This window comes from Sus scrofa, chromosome 8, assembly GCF_054392235.1.
Source record: "Sus scrofa isolate SSC_HxYL_T2T_F1_AM1 chromosome 8, Sscrofa_HxYL_maternal_Yorkshire_Landrace_v2.0, whole genome shotgun sequence".
In the NCBI taxonomy this organism is placed as follows: Eukaryota; Metazoa; Chordata; class Mammalia; order Artiodactyla; family Suidae; genus Sus; species Sus scrofa.
Window position 1 is genome coordinate 29,038,112 of NC_139390.1, and position 24,608 is coordinate 29,062,719.

Below are 24,608 nucleotides of genomic sequence, written 5' to 3' on the forward strand. Positions count from 1 at the left end.
ACGCGGCTCGGATCCCGCGTTGCCGTGGCTCTGGCGTAGGCTGGCAGCTACAGCTCCAATTCAACCCCTAGCCTGGGAACCTCCATATGCCGCAGGAGCGGCCCAAGAGATGGCAAAAAGACCAAAAAATAAATAAATAAATAAAAATAAAGGCATTAGTTTAAAAAAAAAAAAAAAAAACACTACCATTCATTAAGCATTTAGTACAGTTGAAGTTCTGCCTATGTATTACCTTACTTAAGTCCACCGTGACCCTATGAGTTCTAGATATGATTATCCCCATTTCACAGATGGGGAAATAAAGGCTCAAAATCTAACTCACCCACGGTCACACAACCAGTTCGCAGCAGTATCTCAGCTGCGCTCAGATTGAACGACAAGCTGGTCCTTCTAAGGAACACATAACACAACCTCTTGGTCTCCATTATTTCAGGGAATGCAGCAATCACAAGAATCCAGGGAAATCTGAGATGTGAAAGTTGGGGGAACTTTACAGCAAGGTGGTGGTGATGACTATCCAATTTCGGAAAAGTCAACTTACAGGTATTGTCAATTGAGGAAGTTTTGTTTTGTTTTGTTTTGTTTTTTCTTGCTCTGAGGAAGATCTTAATGAAGAATTGAAAAGTGAATCAAGGCCTTCTCTGTAAAATCTCTGAGATTATCTACTATCAATGATGTTTGTTTTTTTTTTTTTTTTTTTTTTTTTTTGTCTTTTTGCCTTTTCTTGAGTCGCTCCTGCAGCATATGGAGGGTCCCAGGCTATAGATCTCATCGGAGCTGCAGCCACTGGCCTACACCAGAGCCACAACAACGCGGGATCCAAGCTGCATCTGCGACCTACACCACAGCTCACGGCAATGCCAGGTCCTTAACCCACTGAGCAAGGCCAGGGATCGAACCCGCCGCCTCACGGTTCGTAGTCGGATTCGTTAACCACTGCGCCACGACAGGAACTCTGATATTTGTATTTTTACAAGGATCAGGAGACGGTGAATTTCTTATCCCTACAAAGCATGAGGCCTTCTACACCATATGAACGGCCAGGGCAACGTATCCTGAGACTCTTTTCCTCAGTTTTGTCACCTCTACAATGGAAGTAGTGGCTATGTCTCCCTTAGGCTATAAGGTGACTTACAGGAAACATGGAATGTAGTTAACGCACACCAAGAACCAGGTAAATAGTAAGTGTTAGATATGATTTCATTACCCAGTGAAGGTCGTCTCACATTGGACCACTTTTTTTGTGTATAGTACTGAACACCTTTTTTTCTTCTTTCTTTCTTTTTTGGCTGAGTTAGCAGCATGTGGAAGTTCCCAAACCTGAGCCATAGCAGCAAACTGAGCCACTGCAGTGACACCAGATCCTTAACCCTGCTTCACCACAAGGAAACTCCTTAACATTTTTTTTAATAACTAAATTTTGATTTCTCTCTCCACCAAAGCTCTCTGAACCACTTCTTTTTCTTTTCAGGACAACACTGGCCCTGCGGCCACACGCCCCCAGGCTAGAGGTCGAACCAGAGTTGCACCTGGAGACTACACCACAGCCACAGCACCACCAGATCCTTAACCCACTGAATGAGGCCAGGGATTGAACCTGCATCCTCAGGGCTACCAGTCTGGTTCTTAACCAGCTGAGCCACAATGGGAACTCCCCTGAACCACTTTTAATAATACTTAACAATTTCTGAACGAGATAGGTCCTTTTCTACCTACATTATTCGCAAACATCTCAAGTCAAACATGCATCTTGGGGGCACCTTAAAATTAATATGTATTATTATTATTATTATCTATTCTCATTACTTTCATTATTTAACCATTGGAGGATACACAGTAATTTATGCCTAGTCACAATTTTAAGTCATTCTCTGTTTAAAAATAAATATTTACAGCATTAAGACCAACTTATTTCCTTTCTCCTCCCTTGCCAAAATTTGTTTTTATAAAAGAAAATGCATTTTTAATGCGAGATAGAAATTTTGTATTTGGTAGGGTTGGTTAGTTATTTCAAAGGGATTGTTTTGTTGTCTTCTACATTTGGTCAACATAAAGATATTCATCCATAATAACAACCCATAAAGTTTGCAATTTGGGTGTAATGTTATAATTCTAAGAGCATTTTCTCTGTATTTTCTCAGCTAGATCAACTGGCAAATAAAAAAGAAATCAAGGAGTTCCCACTTTGGTGCAGTGGGTTAAGAACCCAGCATTGTCTCTGCAGCAGCTCAGGTCATTACTAAGGCAAAAGTTTGATCCCTGGCCTGGGAACTTCCATATGCTGCAGGTGTAGCCCCCTCAAAAAAAAAAAAAAAAAAAAAAAAAACAAAAAAAAAAAACATGTTCTTTTTAAGACTATACCACATTCATGTCTTATCCTGAGAGTAAGATAAAACGACAGCCTGAACAAATAGAAAGACACACCCTTATTTTGTAGATCTGGGTCCATTTAACATCAGGGCCATGAGATCACTTACTTAAGGCATTTGACCTGGTTCCAGAAAAGTCTCTGGCCCAGAAAGAATCTCGGAAGTTCCCTCTTCTATCTGGTTCCTCCGACTCTTCCATTTCCTCCCACCACCACCTCAGATCCCTCCTCAAATGTTAAGAAATGTGATTGTGGTAGAAACATCAAGAATCAACTTGCAGGAGTTCCCGTTGTGGCGCAGTGGTTAACGAATCCGACTAGGAACCATGAGGTTGCTGGTTCGGTCCCTGCCCTTGCTCAGTGGGTTAATGATCCGGCGTTGCCGTGAGCTGTGGTGTAGGTTGCAGACGCGGCTCGGATCCCGCGTTGCTGTGGCTCTGGCCTAGGCCAGTGGCTACAGCTCCGATTGGACCCCTAGCCTGGGAACCTCCATATGCCGCGGGAGCGGCCCAAGAAATAGCAACAACAACAAAAAAGACAAAAGACAAAAAAAAAAAAAAAAAAAGAATCAACTTGCAGAGTTCCCTGGTGGCTCAACAACTTAAGGATCTGGCGTCTTGCTGTGGTGCAAGTTCGATCCCTGGCCTGGGGATCTTCTGCATGCAGCGGACGTGGCCTAAAAAAAAGAAAAAAAAAAGAACCAGCTCTCAAGTAAATGGCCAAACTCTCATCACTGTATTATTTATTTCACTGAACGGGGATTGACTTTGCCAACTCCAAGATGCTGGCTACACCCAGCCCCCTGTTCAGTACACTTCATGCCTAAGCTCGTGTCATCCTCACAGCCACCCTAAAAGGCACGTATTATCTTCACTCTACAGTTAGAAGATTGAGAACTGAAAAACTTAAGGTCAAGGCTGGCCAAAGTCATCTGAATGCCAAAGTTGTGCCTTGATGGGCGCCGCAATTCAGAGCCCTCTGGCCCAACAAGGCGAGATGGAGGGAGGTTATCCTAAGGCGCCGATGGGCACAGGGTTTGCAAGGGCACTTCAGAGCAGAAGCCACACCAGAGCCAGGGCCCCCGGCTGTGGTTCCCAGGCAGTGCTGGACAATCTTCGCCTTAGGGCTGGATGCCTGGGCTCCAAGACCCACGTGGCCCTGTCACTCCTCAAGTATCTGGTATCTACTTCTTGGAGAATAACTGCACTGGCCGTGGGGTTTTGCTGTCATTGTTGCATGTGATAGAACCTCAACCTAAACGAGGTAAGACGAAAATGAAATGTTCTTGGAATGTTCATAAAACTCAGAAGGACAGCTGGGCCTCGGGGCCACCTGAGTCTGGGCCTTGACAGCAACCAGGACTGCCTCTCTCCCCTCTGCTCGTTCCTTCCTTTCTTCAGACTGGCTCCCTCTGCTCGGCAGGAAGCATGGCTGCCCCTCGCTTCAGCCACCAGAGAAAGAAACCCCTTTCTCCAGCTCCGGCTGTCAAACGTCCCAGGGAGGAGCACCACCGGGCCAGGTCACAGTCGGTCACTTGTCCACTTTGTTACATCCAGCTGTGGCCAGGGCAGTGGGCACTGCTTGGGTTCTAAGAGGGAAGAGAAGGTTCTTCAGAGGAGGGGGCGTCATTCCCAGAAGGGAGAGGCGCTGAGCTGCCCCTGCACACCCTACGCTTCACCCTCAGCTCTGTTTAATACCCTGTGCTTGTGCCTCCTCACACTGGACTCCTCTCTACTCCACAGCAACATGGGATCCGAGCCGCATCTGTGACCTACACCACAGCTGATGGCAATGCCAGATTCTTAACCCACTGAGCAAGGCCAGGGATCAAACTGCATCCTCTTGGATAATATGTCAGGTCCTTGACCCGCTGAGCCACAACGGGAACTTATTCTTTCATTTGCAAAGGTAAACTTTTGTCTATTTTCATTTATTCAGCAAAAATCATGAAATCACGCTCAGTACTTTCTGCGCACCAGGCCCTGACAGAACAGACCCCGCCAGCAACAGATGGCCAAGCTATACTGCCTGCAGTTTTCCCATTCGGCCGGCAGAGGGAGCCAGTGCCAGCTCTCTGAGAGGCCGACGGCAGCTGAGACAGGTGGGCAGAGACACTGGCTGGGCGGTCACACAAGGCCAGGGACAAAGTCCCAGGTGTCCCTTCAGGCGTTTGGAGCTACCATGACGAGCCTCCAGGGAGAGCTGAGAACCGTCCTGAAGAAAGGTCCCTGGAAGATGAGGAGCAAAGGAAGCCCTGGGTCGGACCTGCCCCCCGACCAAAGGTCAGAGTATATAAGAACTGGCAAGGACCTTGGGTCTCCTGGCAAAACGGAGTCTTCTTTGACCACAGCCACGCCCTGAATCGCAGGATCCCACTTCCAACGCCCCAACATCCTGCTGTCTTCAGTGGGAGGCAAAGGAGTATTCCTCCGCTTTCCAGCGTGTTAGATTAGGGTGGAGGAAGCCTCGGTCTCTGGCTTTGGGAAGGAAGTGCAGGAGCCGCAAGTGGTGGACAGTCCCCCTGACAAATCCTGGACCTGCTGGTGCCAGGAGAGAGCTGAATCCTGGGGAGCATCCTAGGTAGGATATCAAAAGGCTAATTAAGAATAAAACCCGTAACCCCAAATGACTCTTTCCTACTATAAAATGAGATTTGGGGGAATTCATAACATCATCGCCAGTGCCTATATTCTGGGTTTCCTGGCTTTCATGAACTGAACATTGCTTTTTTTCTTTTTCTTTTAAATTTTATTTTAATGATGTTTGGCTGATTCACAAGGTTGTGTTAATGTCTGCTGTACAGCAAAGTGATTTATATGCATATATCCATTCTTTTTCATATTCTTTTCCACTATATCATCACAGGATATTGAATATAGCTCCCTGTGTGATACAGGACGTTGTTGTTTACCCAGTCAATAAGTCATAGTTTGCCTCTGCTAATTTCAAATTCCCAATCCATTCATCCCCCTCCCCCTTGGCAACCACAAGTCTGTTCCCTATGTCCGTGCATCTGTTTCTGTTTTGTAGATAAATTTGTGTTATTTTTCCCCCCTTTTTTTGGCCACCCCAAGGCACATGGAGTTCTTGGGCCAGGGACCAGATCCAAGGTGCAGTTTCGACTTAAGCAACACCGGATCCTTAACCCACTGTGCCAGGCTGGGAATGGAACCAGTGTCCCAGCGCTCCCAAGATGCTGCCAATCCCACTGTGCCACTGCAGGAACTTTTGTGTTATATTTAGATTCCACATATAAGTGATATCGTATGGTGTTTGTCTTTCTCTTTCTGACTTACTTCTCTTAGCATGACCATCTCGAGTTTCATCCATGTTGCTGATGAGTTGAGAATTGTAAAATCAGCTTTTCTACTTCCTTAACCTAAGATGGTATTGATCATCTTGTTTTCAAGGAAAACACACACACACAAATTCAAAATCAAAATTCAATGAGGCGCCGCAAAGAGTGAAGTTTGCTGTATATAAACTTTAAGAAATTTAACCAGGATATGAAGGAAAGATGGAATGGAGACGATGACAAATGACTCTGTGTTAAAACTGAATCACATAGCCACGCCGAAGGGGTGGGAGCAAAGGCACTGACTTAAAGTAACTCGGGCAAACAGGCTTCTGGCTGGTTTCTCTACGGCTCACAACTGGAAAACTAGTACACAAGCCAGTGCTCAATCAGAAATCAATTTCTCCAGTGGCATACATTCAAAATACTTTATATGTATGCTAGGGTTGACACATGTAAAAATATTGTAGATAATAAGAGCCAGTGGGAACTATATCTAGTCATTTGGGAACTATATCTAGTCACTTATCTGATCTTTTTTTTTTTTTTTTTTTTTTTTGTCTTTTTGCCATTTCTAGGGCCGCTCCCGCGGCATGTGGAGGTTCCCAGGCTAGGGGTCAAATAGGAGCTGTAGCCTCCGGCCTACACGGTATCCGAGCCGCATCTGCAACCTACACCACAGCTCACGGCAACGCCGGATTGTTAACCCACTGAGCAAGGGCAGGGACCTAACCCGCAACCTCATGGTTCCTAGTCGGATTCGTTAACCACTGCACCACAACAGGAACTCCTATCTAGTCACTTATGATGGAGCATGATGGATAATGTGAGAAAAAGAATGTATGTATCTATGTGTGACTAGGTCACTTTGCTATACAGCAGAAAATTGGCAGAACACTGTAAACCAACTATAATGGAAAAAATAAAAATCATTAAAAAAAAAAAAAAAAAGCCAGTTTACTGTAGGAGAAAAGTTACAGAGAAGTAAAATGGGAAGGTTCTCATGAACCCTGATGGAGCTAGACTGGGGTCAGAGGCATCAGTTATGATGCATGCTTGTGTTCTAAAGATAGACACATAAAGATGTGTGTATGCATGGGTTAGTTGTGTGTGTGTGCACGCACACACCCAGAAGCAGTAAGACCCCAGTATCCATGCGCACACCTAGTGCCCCCGATCTTTAGTCCTAAACAGCATTCTCCAATAAAAGGAACCAAAGCTCCTTGATTAGTGGTAGATTCCAAGGACAAGACAAGGAAAATACAAGAGGAGATGAACCTGAAACATCTTATGGTTCCAGAAAGTAAGGGCAAAAGAAAGAGAAGGGACAAGGAAGAAATATAAAGAAGGCACCACCTTGAAAAGACTCAGGCATCAATCTGAAAGAGCTTCTCTTACAGTGAAAACAGCTGCAGGCAGGATCTCGGTGGATGGAGTCGTGGATTGAATTGTGTCCCCTAAAAAGATGGCTTGAAGTCCGAACTCCAGGTTCCTGGGAAGATGATCTTAGCTGGAATCAGGGTCTTTGTAGATGTAATCAAGTTAAGATGAAGTCATACTGGATTGCAGTGGGCCCTAAACCCGATGACTGGTGTCCCCATGAGAAGACAGGTGGACAGAGGCTCACACCCAGGGAAGGACCTCATGTTGAGGACAGAGACAGAGGCTGGAGAGAAGCAGTGACAGAGCAAGGAGGCCAAGGGCTGCCAGCAACCAGCAGGAGGAGGGGGCACAGACCAGATTCTCCCGTGGGGAGTGGAAGGACTGACCCTGCAGAGCCCTCAACCTCAGGCTTCTGGCATCCAAAACTGTGGAAGAAGACATTTCTGTTGTTTGAGGCCACCCAATTTCTGCTAATTTTTTTCCAGGGAGCCCTAAGACATGTATACAGATGGTAAAATTAAAGGATGAACATTTAGGCAGAAATAGGATAGGTCCCTAATCTCAAACTATCTCCCCTCAAATATGTCTTCATTACAGGGGAAAATAGTGACTTGACCAGAATGAGAGATGGTGGCCCCCACCTTGACCAAATGGTGAGGATGACATCATTCGTAACACACACCGACGTCATCCCCCCCCCATCCAGGGAGCAACGGGGAAGGACATGCTTTTCATAATACAAACCCCCAACCTGAGCAGGAGGAACAGCTGGCCCACGAGCTGCAGGGGGCGCCTTACAACATAAGTGAACAGAACACTCTAACGTGGGAAGATCAGGAAAACCCAGAAAAGGCTGAAGGACCATCACACAGCGGAGGAGACTGTGGCCAACAACGAAACGCAGTGGGGGATCCTGGAAGAGAACAAGGACGTTCTCGGGGTGATTGTTGAGATGGGAATAATGTGACTTAATTTGCAGCCTTCTCCCGACGTTCATTCCTTGTGCTCATTGTTCTGCGGTTATGTAAGGTGCTGCCATTAAGCGATGTGGGGTGAAGCGCATACAAGAACGCTTTGTCCTGCTTCTGCAACTGTTCCATCCATCCAAAATCAGCTCCAAACTTAAAAAAAAAAATCATCGGAAGATATGGGTGGCATTTCTATGGGGGGGAGGGGTGCTGGAATCCAGCGAGGAAAGTCAGCCAAAGGATCACTTGACAATTCAGACATAAGACATCAGACTCTGCGATACTAAGCTTGCTCAACTCTACGAACCACAACTGTACTCTCAGTACCCCGGGCATCAACAATCGGATCATTGAACAACTCGCTGTGTTTAACATTTTTATTTTGAACGCAGCTTTGGTAGTACAAAAGTCATAGAAGTACAAACCAGACAGTTAAAAATAACGTTTGACACTCAAAATGGTGAAAAAGTTCCTTTACAAATTTTTACATCAAGGTGGTGGCCAACTCACTTATTACATCAGAAGTTAGTCCCCCGTTAGTGTTTTATCGAGTAACTTTGTCGTAGGTCCCCCAGACCTCTGAAGAAAGAGGAAATCCACAAAAGGCCTGTAAACATCAGTTGCTTTGGGAACACTTGAGAATTCTTATTAGAGAATATAAACCTGTAAAAAGCATATGTGCTGAAAAATACAGAATGCTTAACTTTTGGCATGTTTGAAAGCCAGCCGGACAACAACTGCTCAAGTATTAGAAAATACTTAAAACGTACTCTTGGTATAAATACAATTTTAAATATTTCTGAGTATTCTCTCGCCTGTTGTATTGCTATAAAAAGAAAGTGCTCTGACCTGAATAAAATTAAAAATTAATTAAAGCTGAAGAATATCTTACACTCTCCCTCACCATTTGAGGGCATAATGTTTTTATTTATTTATTTATTTATACTTTTTTTTTTTTTTTAAAGGGCCACACGTGCGGCATATGGAGGTTCCCAGGCTAGGGGTGGAATCGGAGCTGCAGCCGCCGGCCTACACGAGAGCCACAGCAATGCCGGATCCAAGCCGCATCTGTGATCTCCACCACAGCTTGAGGCAATGCTGGATCCTTAACCCACTGAGCGAGGTCAGGGATAGAACCCAAACCCTCAGGGATGCCAGTCGGGTTCTTAATCCACTGAGCCACAATGGGAATTCCAGGAATAATGTTTTTAAAACAAAAAATGATTCTTCTTTTTTAAAACTAAAACTGTTAGTAAACTACACATACATTAAATACACTGATACACACCCCTAAAACCCCTATATTGCTACTTTCTGGATCTCAGTGAAATTTATTCCTGTTTTGGCTTCCTCTAGTCTACTGTGTGTACACGATACACACATGTACACCTTTTAATTAGCTGTCAACAAAAAGTCACATGAAACTGAATCTACCATTCATGTAAAAGGTGAGAAATTTTTAGTCTGGTACCAGAAAAAGAACGAGAATTTTTTTCTTTTCAGGGCCACACCCGCAACATATGGAAGTTCCCAGGCTAGGGTTTGAATCGGAGCTGCAGCTGCTGGCCTAGGCCACAGCCACAACAACCCCAGATCCAAGCCACATCTGTGACCTACACCACAGCTCCCGGCAACACTGGATCCTAAAGCCACTGAGCAAGGCTGGGGATCGAACCCGAAACCTCATGAGTACTAGTCGGGTTCGTTACGGCTGAGAAATAATGGGAACTCCTAGAAGGAGAATATTTACAGTAAATACTTTAAAGTACATTCTCATGGGGATCAATTTTGGGGAATCAAATGAGAATTGTGTTTTCTTTTTGAAATAAAGGAAGAGCCCAAGGCAGCACAACCACCTTGACATGAGGCAGGCCTTGGAGATTTACTCTGAAACCGGACTTCTACGCCTTGGCCGCATCCACTATAAATGTACTACGACTTTTGCCTCTGGGTCCTTTCAGGTGTTTTGTAAACTGTAAAGCTTAAAAAAAAAAAGTCAGGTGCTCCACGCCTCCAGGGGAAAGTAACCCTCAAGAAGCCTTTAAATAACAGGCACTAGTTACAGGATGGAGACCAGGAAACACACCAAGGAAAACACACCAGAGGAGGTATCAGCCCATTTGCCCCAGAAGTTGAGGTTCTCTTGTTTTGTTTTGGCCTTGGGTTGTCAAAACAAGATTTTTTTTTTTTTTAAATGACTTTAAGCCATTTCTCTCTTTATTCAATAGCAAAATAAGATTTACTTAGCTCGAGTTAAAAAAACAAACCAGCTGGGAGTTCCTTGGTGGCTCAGCAGGCTAAAGATCTGGCAATGTCACTTGCTATGGTTCGGGTGGCTGCTGTGGCTTGGGTTCAATCTCTGGCCTGGGAACTTTTGCATGCCAAGGGCACAGCCAAACAAAAACAAAACAAAAAAAAAACACCCCGAAAAACTCTTCCTATTTTCTAAGTGACCTAAGAGTGGCATGCTGGCAACAGGTCAGTGCTGAAGTCTGGTCTCTGAATCCAAAGTCTAGCATCTAGTTCCCTCTGACTCCATGCTCTCTTGGGTGATCAACTGCCCAGGGCCGGACCAGGTTACCTTCCAAGAGCCCTCACCACTGAAGACTCGCCTTTTATCTTCTGTAACAGTAAAACTGTAACACGATCTTACAACCAGTAGCAAAATGAGATCCAAGGGCTGGCGGAACAGAAGCAGACGCACAGACATACGTGTACACACACACACACACACACACACACACACCCCAAGCATTAGCTCAGACTATATAGTTCCACTGTACACAGAGATCATACTGGAAAAACTGCAGTGTGTATACCAAGGCCATGAAGAGGGGATGGGAGGCGGGGCGGAAGGTTTAAAAATAAAAATGAGCTCTTTTTCTCCTTGGAAATGCAATACATTTTTCATCAGTTTTGTTTTTTTTTTTTAAACCAAAACTTGTTTCAAAGCAAACTGAGTTCTGTATCCAGCATAGCAACAATAGTCCCTTTTAGCTTTCATCCACATGCCTGCAGACTCCACCATAGAAATTGTATAAAAGATAAAAAAATAATTCCCTAGGCAACTTCATATGTCGTAAGTTTTCAGTCTCTTAGAACTCTTCAAATATAGTCATTCCTGCAAGAGAAAACAAAAAAAGGTTGAGCTTATAAAAGATAAGCATCATATCACATATTAACCTGCCTGAATATTTAAAAACCCACAAGAACGGTAACACGTCCTCACCACAGCACATAACCAGCCCCCTGCATTCCTTCCCCCATGACACATTTCTTCTTAGCATTCAGTCTAAGGAAATCTAACGGCCACAATTTCCAAAGGACCTCTTTTTATCAGGGTTTTATAAAGCAAGAGAGAACAGAACTTGAGAACCACAGCAGACAGAGGGGTTCGGTCTGTGTTAACAGCAGTTCCTGGGGTGACAGGAGGGGATCCTCCCTGAGAGACCTGTACCACTTCTGCTTGGGAACCTGATCTTGAACTCTTCAGCTACATCCTGTCAAGCAAGGAGCAATGGGATGAATGTGTTTAGTACAGGGCACCTTGTAGGTGCCAGGTAAGGTGTCTTTCCCAAGCCACACCAAACTGCACTAACTCTGCATCTCCACTGAGCGAACGGGGCAGCGAGATTGGGACTTCTCGGGGCAAGAAGGATGCCTCTGCAATCTTAGGTCTTCACTGTACCTTGGAAGGCTCTGCAGTGAATTTTTTTTTTTTTTTTTTTTTTTTTTTTGCCTTTTCTAGGGACGTACCTGTGGCATATGGAGGTTCCCAGGCTAGGGGTCCAATCGGAGCTGTTGCTGCCGGCCTACACCAGAGCCACAGCAATGCGGGATCCGAGCCATGTCTGCGACCTACAGCACAGCTCACGGCAATGCCGGATCCTTAACCCACTGAGCAAGGCCAGGGATTGAACCCGCCACCTCATGGTTCCTAGTCGGATTCATTAACCAACAAACTGCCTGCGCCACAGCAGGAACTCCTCTGCAGTGTATTTTTAAGCTCTTCTAACCACTCACAGGTCTGTGTCCATGTCCATATTTACATCACAAAGGAAGCCCCTCGTAAACCCGGCAAATAGTTTTCTACTTTTCAAAGGTTTGTGGTGTGGTTCACAATGGTCTCATCTAGATGACAGTCAGTTACGTGTCCTTTAACTTTCCTCTTCTGAAGACCCGGGACAGGAGCGAAATGCTACATCAGCCTGTGTAGACTGCAGCATACACACCACGCAGGCCGACCTACCCCCGTTAAGGAAGAAAACCATCTCTTGTTTCCCCAGACTGTGTTTGCCTATGAACACTAAAGAGAGATGAAACCAACTTGCAGAAATATGAAGAAATAGCAAAAAATCAATAGGATGTCTTTATTGGAGTATTACTTTGTACTTATTATTCAAATAAGTACTTATTTTACAGACAAGTACATCCTTTACAAATATCTCATCCTTCAGGATATGTAGTCTAACATTATCCATGTTATCCTTTACTGCTGCTGACAGTTATAATACTCACAATGGGTGTGTGTGTGTGTGTGTGTGTGAAGGAGGGAGAGAGATTTCCCAAACTAAATGTGTGGGTAAAGGATGCTTTCCCCTTTAGCTGAAAAGGAGCTGCCCTCTAAAATAGCATGAACCAGTCATGGCTCCACTGCAGAGCTCAGTGGCAACAAACCGGACAAGGATCCATGAGGATGTGGGTTTGATCCCTGGCCTTGCTCAGTGGGTTAAGGATCCGGGATTGAGCTGTGGTGTAGGTCACAGACGTGGCTCAGATCTGGTGTTGCTGTGGGTGTGGTGTAGGCCGGCAGCAACAGCTCCGATTGGACTGCTAGCCTGAGAACTTCCATATGCTGCACCTGCAGCCCTAAAAAAAACAAACAAACAAAAAAAAAAACCGCATAAAATAAAATAAAAAACAGCATGAACCAAGTTCTTAATTATAAATGAATAACTAAGTCCCTGTACTGCATTGCCACAACCTTACACGGCTAAACCATGAATTTGGACCATAAAAACCAAACAAACTCAAATGTGGGAATAAGTTCATTTGAATACTGGGTTGATTAATGTGGAAGACACTATCAGGGAAAAAAGTAGAAAGGCCAGAGCTGGAAAAATAGACAAATTGTCCTAAAAGAAAAAAAAAAGTTTAAAAAGATGAGAGACTTTTCCCAGTAATACTTCAAACTAGGCCATTATCTAGAAAATAGGTATTCAACTATTTTTATGTCTTTCTCTCTCTCTCTTTTTATCACCTGCTCTCTTAGACCTGGACTTTTTTTGTATCAAGGAAAACAAGAAGGTCAAGAGCAAAGGATGTCAGGCCCAGACTGTGGTCTTTCATCACAGTCAGACTCTTCATTCCAACGCAGTAGAAATTCCCAGAGTTCTTTGCACAAGTTTGACCAATGGTCAGGAGTGGGCAGGAAGGACAGAGGGCTGGGTTACGAAGGAGGGATCCGGAGCTATTGGCCTGTCCCCACATCCACACCCTCTGACTAGCTGTGAAGCCTTGGCCTCCCTACAGCGTTCCCTCCTAAGGTTGTTGGGGGTTTTGCATAAGATGATGTATGTGCAGTGCTTAATACCAGACCCTTCTCCGAGTTAGCTATTGTTTTCATGACCATCATCCAATCACACTGGCTTTCTTTGTACGGCCTTCCTTGGCTAATTAAAACTGCACTGTGCACAGTGTCTTTGAAAGCGGAAGGGACAGATACAAACAGCTGCTTCAAGTCTGGATCGCTCACACCAGACACGAGGCAGAAAAAGGAAAGTTAACCTTTCTCGGGCTCTGTTGAAAGCTCCCCAGCTCTGATTCACAGCTCTGGGCTCTTGCTCTTCACAAACACACCCTTAACAACAGGGAGCACTTGACCAGCACAGCAACTATCTATTTCCAGGTAAATACCTATCTTACTGGGGTGACAACCAAGAGGAAAGAAGATACCACATTCTGTACGCCTGTAAATTTCCAGTGGTAGCCTTGTTTCCGGAACTGTGTCATGGTACATTCGACATTGTTAAATTTCTTCTCCTTCCATTCTATTGCTGTGAGTATGACCATAGTCACAACCAAACACATGCTGTAAAATAGTATTTCTTTACCACAGCTTTTAATGCTAAATGGTGCCTTCTGTATGGGCAAACAGCAGTCAGAAAACAGGAGGGAGCTGGCATAGATGCTAGAGAAATCTAGCAGCAATGGACCAGAGGGGGAGAAAACGAATTATTCTCCAGTTCCCATTGCCATAGGGCCCCCCACATTTAATAAGGCTGACCTATCTTTTTAGGGGGTGAGGGTAGGGGGAGAATTTGGTGATTATTGTCTTACACTAGTGAGTGCTCAGGCTGGGGGAAGTGAAGCCAAACTTCCTTACATTGAAAAGACAACTCAGAAATCCCAAGTGTTTTATGTGGAATCTAAAATATGACACAAATGAACCTATTTATGAAACAGACTCACAGACATAGAGAACACAGACTTGAGGTTGCCCAGGGGAAGTGCGGAGGCTTGGGGGAGGGATAGGGTGGGAGGCTGGGGTTTAGCAGATGTAAGCTATTACTTATAGGATGAATAAACAACAAGGTTCTACTGTTTAGTGCAAGAAACTAGATTCAATAGCCTATGATAAATCATAATAGAAAAGAATATTTTTAAAAAGAATGGAATCTCTTTGCTGTGCCCCAGAAATACAACTCTGTAAATCAACTCTCCTTCAATTTTTCAAAAGCACTCTAATTACATAAAAGAAGAAGAAGAAGAAAAGAAATCCCAAGTGTGACCATTTCATCATAAAACAAGACTGATGGAGAGAAATGAAGAACCTCGGAAAAAAATTGTCTGGAAGGAAGAGATCCTCTTCCTCTCTAGAGTTTATGGCTTACAATGCCATTCTAATGATAAAGACAAAGCTCTAACTCCATTATTATGTTAAGGTTGCACAGAAGCCACAATACAGCTTTGATTAGGACATACGCGTGCCTTGTTAAAAAGCATCTGGTCCCTTTAAAAATTAGAGCCATGTTTTAAGAAACTAGAAGCCTAAACAGATGATGGACCGTTCACACCAAGACCTCAAAGAACAGGGGGTTAAGGAAGAAAAAGACCATCTGATTCATCACGAGAGTGGCTGACATTTGCAGAGTGCCTTCCACGTACCAGGCACTGCCGTGCCAAGCGCTCCAGATGCAGTAACTCATCTTTCCAATAACCCCCTGAGTCAAAGACAGGAAACTGAGGCTTGCAGGTTCAATAGCCTGCCCAAGACTACAGAGTTAATATGGGAAAGCAGATTCCACCCCAGGCAGTTCCATCTGGAAGACCCTCAGACACCCCCACTCAGCTCCACCACTCCAGTCACCACGGAGACATGCACGGGACTGTCGCCAGCACTTCTCTGCTCTTTTACTGAATAACGCCAGTGGGAAAGTCCGCACTGCTTGTAGCTTTGAATTTTCTCACAGTAGGTTTGGATCTTAATGGGAAGTCTGAAGTTTGCTCTTTACTCAGTTACAGCGTCACAGCGATCGCCACGTGTTCCTCTATGTTAGCAACAATGGGTTGGGTCTCCCAAGTGACCACAGCTGGACGCTTGGGATTTACCAGCTCTTGGGATGCTGAGGATCAGAGCACTTTATTCCAAATAAAATATAATTGATGTCAAAAGTTATTCTGTATCTGGAAGAACAAGGGTTCTCCTGGAAGTGATTTAAATGCAATCCAGCAGTTCCCTTTGAGTCTCAAGACACCTGAGTTGCAACATGTCCACAAGCTACAGGTAAAATACCTTACAACCCTGAATGGGCCCACCTGTTTCTAATAAGGAAAAGCAACAAGTTAAATATTGCCTGTGGCGAGACATGTTTCTACAATATTTTCTTGGCCTCTTTGCTGAAAACTCCATCTTGTCCTGCTTTACTTTACCCCATCTTCCTGCTTGGAAAATAGTCACAGTGCTGGTAAGTGACTTAAGCTTAAGAACAAAGACCTAAAGGCATAAGTTATTCATAGGGTCAGCTGAATGAGGACATAATACGTTAGTCTAGGCTCAGTGGACCTGTGCAGATTGGCACTCCGTTTGCACAGCATGATACGTCCTCTTAAGAATAAAAGAGGAGCCCCATGGCCCCAAGGGGTTTATGAGGGGTCGTTAGCAGGATATGCATTAGCAAGGAGAACCAAGGTGCAAACCTAGGCACTTTGGGTTGCTGCAGATAGGCCCGCCAACTGCAGAAGCACAATGGTGATTCTCTAGATGCTATGCATAGATAGCTGACGCCAAGCTTCCTCAAATGCTAATGATTGTTAAGTGCCTAAAGGTCAGAGTAAAAGCTTAATCAGCAACCGGCTATGTGACTGTTAAAATAACTTAAAAAAAAACCCTATATCCTGCACCTGCAACCCCCTTCTCACTTGATGTAATCCTAAAGAGCACAATAAAAGCAGTGTGGTTTCCTGAGGCTGCCCTCCTGGTCCCTGAGACCTTGAGTCCCCCGGTTCCCACCTTTACTTAAGACAAATGTCTCTGTGTCTTGTTTTATGTTAACTTTTTTCCTTAAGTTTCACAGCACCCATTCTTCAGCCCCATCCTGCTGAGCTGGTCTTGGCAACTGCCTCTACTGCCTTGAGAGCAAGAGTCCAGCTAACTACTGTTGGTAAGCCTCTAGCTGCATATCAAATAAATAAAACTATGACATCATATAAATTATGTCTAACCTGCCTCAGGAAAATTAAGAAATATCAAAACCCATTGATTTTTTCACACTTTTATTTGCTAAGTGTTTAAACAGGTCCGTCTCGTCTGATATCATGTTGTAATAACTTCAAGCACTTGCCTATTTAGCACTTGCTAAAGTGCCAGGGAATAATATCCCCACGAGGCCAGTGGTATTGCTACTACTAAGCCCACTTTACAGATGGAGAAGCTGAGGCCATCAGCAGCTAAAGCACTTGTCCAAGATCACACAGCTAAAAAGTGAAAGGCCAGGACTTGGGCATAAGGAGTCTGATTCTAGAACCTGTCCTGTGTAGAAAGCAGGCAACTAATGGAAAACAGGGACTGTTCCTAAGCTATTTAATGTTAGTAGGTTCAAAGCCTCAAGTTAAGAAAAATAAAAATCCTGGGCGTTCCCTGGTGGCTCAGTGGATTAAGGATCTGGAGTTGTCACTGCTGTGGCATGGGTTCAAACCCTGGCCCGGGAATTTTCACATGCCATGGGCATGGCTAATAAATAAATAAATAAGTAAATAAATACAAAATATTTTTTTAAAAGAAGGAAAAAATAATTTTAAAAAAATCTTAATTGTAGCTATTAATGCCCTCTTCTTTCTCATTCTAGGCCAAAATGTTTCCAAAAGCATTTTGTTTTCTGCCTCCCTGGAGCCCCTCAGGGGTGCCTTTAGGTCATCCACAGCCTCTGAGAGCGACCCACACTGCAGCTTCTGTGGTGAAAAGGGCAGAGGTCATAACCCTCTTTCCTCAGCCTGGTCACAGGGCAGACAGAGAGCCACAGGGCAGACAGAGAGCCACGGGGCGCAGAGATAAGCTCTCTGAGGGGTCAGCAGGTCACTTTCTGGTCAACCCGGAGGAGGCGCCGTGGAGCAGACCATGCAGAGGGAGGTAACTGGGGGAGGAGACAGCCAGCTTGGGTGGCGGTTCTGAACAGAACCAAACATGTTGTCTAAATTCTGGGAATACTGACCAATAGATTTCAGTCTCTTCTGTACACAGAGCAAAGCTGTGGAAGAATAACTAAGAGCATCACAGCATGACAGCAGAGTATGTATGTTTTTATTTATTTATTTATTTAATTTTATTGTCATTCTGTCTTTTTAGGGCCACACCTGCAGCATATGGAAGTTCCCAGGCTAGGGGTCTAATCGGAGCTGTAGTCTCAGGCCTACACCACAGACACAGCGTGTGTGTGATTGGGTCACTTTGCTGTACAGTAGAAACTGAAGAAACATTGTAAATCAACTATACTTTCATAAAAAAAATATTTTTAAAAAGGTTTATTTTTCACCCTGCAGCCTTTTATGCAGGGCGTCATCTGCGACCTACATCATGGCAACGCCAGATCCTTAACCCACTGATGGAGGCCAGGGATCAAACTTGCATCCTCATGTACGCCAGTCAGGTTCATTAACCGCTGAGCCACGCCAAGAACTCCCAGAGTATGTTTTTAGGTCCACCCAAACCGTAAATATTCAGCGACCATGCCCAGCAACAAAGAACAAACAGGACATATGACATTTTAAATTAGGTCCAGCATTTTCACTCCTCTTGGCTCCCTCAATGTGGGAGAGTAAAAACAGTCCACGGAATAGAACAATCATCAACTCCAATAAAAAGCAGGGTGCAGACAAGTATCTAAGCTGTCATCTGTGGAAGGACAAAGGAGGGGCCTGTAGACATATGCATACACTGTGTAAGCAGGTATATGCATACACTAATCCTGAAAGGATATAGAGGACACAGATAACCATGGTCCCCTCCCAAGGAGGGCTGGGAGATGATATGGGTGTGGTGGGGGACAAGGGGACAAGGTGGGGTGCAAAGTAGTTAGGGTGAAGACTTTTTTTTTAAAACTTATTTTTTCCTCACAGCACGATTCACAATAGCCAAGACATGGAAACAACCTAAATGTCCATTAGATGAATGGATTAAAATGTGGTACATATATGCAATGGAATACTACGCAGCCATAAAAAGGACAAAATGCCGTTTGCAGCAACATGGATGTGACTAGAAATTCTCATACTAAGTGAAGTAAGTCAGAAAGACAAATACCATATGATATCACTTACTTGTGGAATCTAACATATGGAACAAATGATCCTATCTACAAAACAGAAACAGACCACGCAGGAGAGCAGACTTGTGGTTTCCAGGAAGGAGGGGTGGGGTGGGATGGACAAGGAGTTTGGGGTGGCTGGATATTACATTTGGAATGGATGGGCATTGGGGTCCTGCTGCACAGCACAGGGAACTGTGTGTGTGTGTGATTGGGTCACTTTGCTGTACAGCAGAAACTGAAGAAACATTGTAAATCAACTATACTTTCATAAAAAAAATACTTTTAAAAAGATTTATTTTTCACCCTGCAGCCTTTTATGCTATTGGATTATTACATTGGGTGCATGTCTTGGTTTTCAATTGAAAAAACAAAACAAAACAAAAAACCCTCCGATTTTAAACACTTGTAACAACCAGGACCTCAGAGACAGTGAAGGGGCGGAACTATCAGGAAGCCCAAGTCCAGGTCTGGAATGAACCATTCACATAACTCTGGACAATGTACATAATGTCCTGGAGTCTCCTTACTCTAAAACAAGGAGACCAGGAGGCATGGGGAGAAAATGACTGCAAAAACTACAATAGAAACTCTGTGAGAGCATGGCCCTTGTGTGTCCCTGTTTCACAATGCTCTGTCCCTAAGCCCTGGCACAAAGTAGGGGCTCAATAAATACTTTCAAAAGATGTAACTTGTACTTGAATTACCCTGCACTAGCCATCACAGCTCCTCTGAGACCTCAAAGTCAATGATATAGTCTACTTGTAAGAAAACAGAATAGCTCATAAACCTGGACTGATCCAGGCGCAGCTCTAGCAGCCAAAAGACATCAGGTGGTCCCCATAGGAGACCAAGCCACTGGAAGGTGGATAAGACTGACATGATCACCGCTGTGAGTTTCCAGGCTGACATGAATGAGAATTCTCTTCTTTGTTGGAAAAAGGAAAGCTCCCTTAAGCTCCAAAGCCACTGAATACGTTGGCTACAAAGTGTGGATTTCATTCCACCCAAGCCCTCTCCCTACTTAGGTCAGGGATCTGGGAAAAAATCCATACCTCTGAGCCTGGGTCTTCTGCTATCAAGCGCAGAGACGATCACCCATAACTCATCGGACTGTGTTTAAATTTCTGTCCCTCGTTCAGCTCCTCTCCTTTTCGGCCTATTTCTACTGCTGATACTTTGCACAGCTGGTCAACGGTCAAGGATTGGTGTTAACCTCCCCCTAATTCCTTATTTAAGAGGCACTCAATGGGACTGGCCTTCCACAGAAGAGCAACAGAAGCATCAAAGAAGGTACTGCTCTTTAGAAATGTCATCAGCCATTTCTAAATCAAGCCAGGTGGTCCTATCCATGTCTATTCGAGGTGCAGTTTCTGTTTATAAAGGCCAGTGAATCAAATTAAGGGATTTCCATCAAATCTGAGATCCTTTTACTTAAAAAAAAAAAAGGACCTGTTACCTTTTTGCCCTGAAAAATATATATAAACTATGGAGAAAACCATTAACTCATGGCGCCTAAAGTTTCTCATCATCCTCTCCTTCCCTGAAGAGTTAATGAAATAAGAGCCATGCAGAGGACAGCAAATAAAGCAACATGTCCTCAGTGGAGGCCCCGGGGGACCGCCACGGCGCTGCACTGTCACCAGAGTCCAAAAGAAACAGGGAGACAAGCTTGCCTCTTCCCACCATTAGAGGCGGCAATGAGGCTGGAAGGTCAGGAAAGCTGACCTTATGATGGGCCATGAACCTGACGAGGGAGGGAGCATGATGCATGAAACAGTCTTGGCAAAAGGAGACTTTAATCCCAGAGCAGAGCCCAGCACAGCAGGAACAGAGGCAAGTGTAGAAAATTCCATCCGCATCACCTCGCATCACCTCTTAGCGTACACACCCTCCTGATCTGTACAATACAAAGAACTTAAGCTGCAAAACGTTTCAATTGCCTTACTACTCCTGACCCCACTTCTAGTAAGAGGCACACCGTTATTTCTAAGGCCCTCTTAACACAAAGAAAATGACCCAAATTCCCAAGGGACTTGCCAAATATCTATTTTGAAGATCTCCTTAGAGTCCAAAGCTCTAATGTTCTTGGGAAGTAAAAAGGGAGTCACAGTATCTAAAGAGGATGCTTGAGAAATAGGCTAATACGTTAATAGGACTCGAGAATGGGAGGGAAATTGCTGATAACAGTGACTATTTAGTTAATACGAACCCCAAGCTAAGGCCTGCTTTGAGAACTACACCTGCACTCTAGGTCATTTACATCCAATACTACCCCAGCCCACACTTGAAAGATGAAGAACCCAAGGCTGGGAGGGGTAAAGTAACTGCCAAAAGCCACCGGTAGGTAGTGGCACAGTTAAAATTAAACCTAAGCAGTTTAAAACTCTGCTCTTTTTTTAATGATTTTTATTTTTTCCATTATAGCTGGTTTACAGTATTGTTAATTTTCTACTGTACAGCCAAGTGATCCAGTCACACATACATACATACATTCTTTTTCTCACATTATCATGCTCCATCATAAGTAACTAGATATAGTTCCCTGTGCTATACAGCAGGATCTCCTTGCTTATCCATTCCAAGTGCAATAGTTTGCATCTGTTAACCCCAGATTCCCAGTCCGTCCCACTCCTTCCCCCTCCCCCTTGGCAACAAGAAGCCTGTTCTCCAAGTCCATGTAAAACTCAGCTTTTAATCACTAAACTAAATGACTGAAATAAGAATGAATAGAAGAGCTTCAATAATAAAATTACTTAAGAGATATCTAACATAATGAATTTCTGTTTTGGTAACAAATATTGTTCTGTAAACTTACCAAATCCATGTTTTCAATAAGATACTACCATAAACTGGAAAAAGGAGTGGCTACTTCAGAAACATGTGCCAGAGAATGCTTAGGACAGCATCTTTTTTTAAAAAGCGAGAGACCAGTGATAATGAAGACAAAGCAGTGGCATTCGGAGGCTGAAAGCAATTTGATTTATTTAACTTTGAAGAACAAAAGCTTATTCTTCTAAGAAGAAATCAAAACACATTTTCTGTGGAAAAAAGAAACCATTTTAACTACATTGCCAAAATAAATCAGGCAGAGGGCAAGTTAGATCCAGCTACGAAAAAGAACTCAGGCCAAGGAGACAGGGGGCGAAGACTAAAGGGAGGAAGAAATGCCAAACAGCAGATTTTGTTTTTTAAAAAGACAAGGGAGGAGAGAGAGAGCAAGAAGTGAAGGGGGGGGCGGGGAGAGAAATCCTAAATCTAGTTTGTGCAATCTACCACCTAGGTATGCATTTGCTTTTGAATGTTTGAATCAGTCGTACATTAAAATAAGGCATTCCAGTAAAATAGGTTGGCCAAAAATCCAATTTAAACAGGAATACTTTTCTGGAAAAAAATATACAACTCTGAAAACTGTATTAGACAGTATAAAAGATACGTAACTCTCCTGTCTTTCTATATTAGCTATATTCCAGGGCAGATCTTCCTGTTTAGCCTAGAACCAGAGATCTGGGCCCAGAAGGAAGAAATCTGAGCATTTCTCTAGTTTGAAAATCAAGTCATATTGAATAGCTCAAACATACTCTTTGGGGGATAAGAAGTATTAAGAAATCAAGAGGGGAAAATTTGAATGACTACATACATTTTTCTAAGTGTCAGTGAAGATTCCCTTTGATCTTATCTCAGAGTCCATTCTCTGTTGGGGTCATCAGACATTGTCACTCAACGGTCCCAACCCCAGCAGGCTCCAACCACACTGCCTGCTGTCCCAGGACCCAGCAGGGTGATGAAGTCTGGGACGCCAGGGGCCAGACTGCCTGGGTTGGACTCTAAACTCTACCACTGGTAACTCGAAACAAGTTGCTTCCATGCTCTGTAACTCGAAACAAGTTGCTTCCATGCTCTGTGCTTAAACTGGCACCTACCTCTTGCTGTTCGGAGAATTAAATCTGTCCGTACTCGGGCTATGCCTTCCAAAGCATCCAGCCACACAGTAGACACTCAATACGCAGCATGTATTATAATTAAACTTCCCCACAGGCATTCGTGATTTTATTCCTTCTACTTTTGAGTTGGTTGAAAGGGTCCATTATAAAAGTTCTTATCATTAATTGCAAAATTAATTACACAAGTTGAAGGCTCAGAAAATGCACCCCCTTTCTAAGGTCACTCATGTGCTCGCTGCTACTTTGGACCAAATAGCACCAATGAAAGCCAGGCGCGCTCTTGGCACTCTCCTTCAATCAACAGGTTTAATATCTTATTTCACATTCAAGGAAACCAAGGGTCAGGGGCAGTTAAGGACAATTTCCAAGTGATGAAGCTAGGATGAGAATCCAGGCATTCTAATCCAATCCAACGCTCTTTCACAAAATTCTGGAAGATAATTGTGCGCTTTGCAGAGAATATCAAGTTGTAAACCAGTTAGATGTGGTTAGGATTTCAGATGACTGGATTAACTCCAGATAGAGACAGAATCTGGACCAAGAAAACCAGCCGAGCAATCCTAATTCTTTAAACCTTCCCAGGTTTTGAGAGCCTCTCTCTGAGCAGTAATGGCCAAAACCAGCCACCGCACATTAGCAAGGCTGAAATCAAGGCTGGGGCTGCTGGAAGATCAAATTGCACTTCCTGCCTGAGGCCGGGCAGTGTCTTCTTAACCTTCTTAACGCCTGGTCTGTTCCACCTCTCGACATCCTGCCAGGCTGGTGACTCAGATGCAGACCTGTCATGACAACCCCTGCTTTCTTGTCATGACAACCTCAGCTGCCTGGGCCTCCCTCACCTTGGACTTTGAGAGTCAGATACGTCTATTCCCAGGAGGCAAGTCCTCACAACCCCAATAGAATGTTTCTTAGATTTACCAAAGTCACTCAGGATTCCAATTCTACCATCTCATTAAATAAGCATGATACCTGATATCCATTCCAGGCTTCATTCACATAAAATGAACTGACATGCTCTGTCTGACGACACTTTCTGTGCCATTGACAATGTTCTATTTCTGCACTGGCCGCCACGGTAGACCCAGCGTGCTTGTGGCAGACTGAACACGTGAAATGTGACTAGTGCAACGGCAGAAGGAAACTTCCAATTTTAATGAAGTTAAACTTATGTAGCCACAGGTGACTCGTGGCTACCCTACTGGACCACTGGGTTCTAGATCACTGGTGGACACGTTTCCAACTCGTGGGTGGAGGGCTGCCCCTTCATGAGCAGCCCAGGACGGCAGAAGACTGCAGCAGGTCTTGTAATCAGAGAGCTCGGTTCCAATCAGCTCCTCTTTCCAGCTGTGTGACCCATAGCTTAGAACATATGCTTTACAGACTTTGGTTTCCTCATCTATAAAACGAAGGTAACGGTATCCCCCCCCCAGAGATGTTTATAGTGGTGACATGTGAGACACATCTCCGTACAAAGCCCAGAAGACTAGGACACTGAATTAACATTGGTTACTTTTTATTATTATCTTTGTCAGTCTCTTCCTTTTCCTAAACTCCTCTTGGTTTCCTTCCCAAGGCACCAGTAACTGGCTGCGAAGCCGAAGACAGACTTTTCTGCTCTTTTTTTTTTTTAATTTTCTTATTGGTTATAGTTGATTTACAGTGTTGTATTAGCTTTATTTATTTGTTTATTGGTCTATTGGTCTTTTTAGGGCTGCGCCTGTGGCATGTGGAAGTTCCCAGGTTATGGGTCAAATCAAAGCTGTAGCTGCCGGCCTATACCACAGCCACAGCAATGCCAGATCTGAGCCATGTCTGCAACCCACACCACAGCTGGTTCCCTGACCCGGG

At 44.2% G+C, this 24,608-nt stretch overlaps 1 protein-coding gene and 2 long non-coding RNA genes across 6 annotated transcripts in view; 2 read left to right on the forward strand and 1 right to left on the reverse strand.

The window, feature by feature from the left end:
* The first annotated feature begins 433 nt into the window (after window positions 1-433).
* LOC146400383 (uncharacterized) lies at window positions 434-8,905 on the forward strand. The gene is made up of 2 exons (XR_014812302.1): window positions 434-543; window positions 4,307-8,905. It is a non-coding gene; the product is annotated as an uncharacterized LOC146400383 (long non-coding RNA).
* RELL1 (RELT like 1) overlaps window positions 8,378-24,608 on the reverse strand; it is a 70,828-nt gene continuing 54,597 nt past the window's right edge. For all 4 annotated transcript variants that reach the window (XM_084971727.1, XM_013978589.3, XM_084971726.1 and 1 more), the window contains one exon: window positions 8,378-11,135. In XM_084971727.1, the coding sequence (XP_084827853.1) occupies window positions 11,130-11,135 (6 nt within the window). In that variant the 3' untranslated portion in view covers window positions 8,378-11,129. The remainder of the gene's footprint in view (window positions 11,136-24,608) is intronic.
* Window positions 11,724-16,542, forward strand: LOC146400384 (uncharacterized). Its single transcript, XR_014812306.1, has 2 exons — window positions 11,724-11,814; window positions 12,858-16,542. It is a non-coding gene; the product is annotated as an uncharacterized LOC146400384 (long non-coding RNA).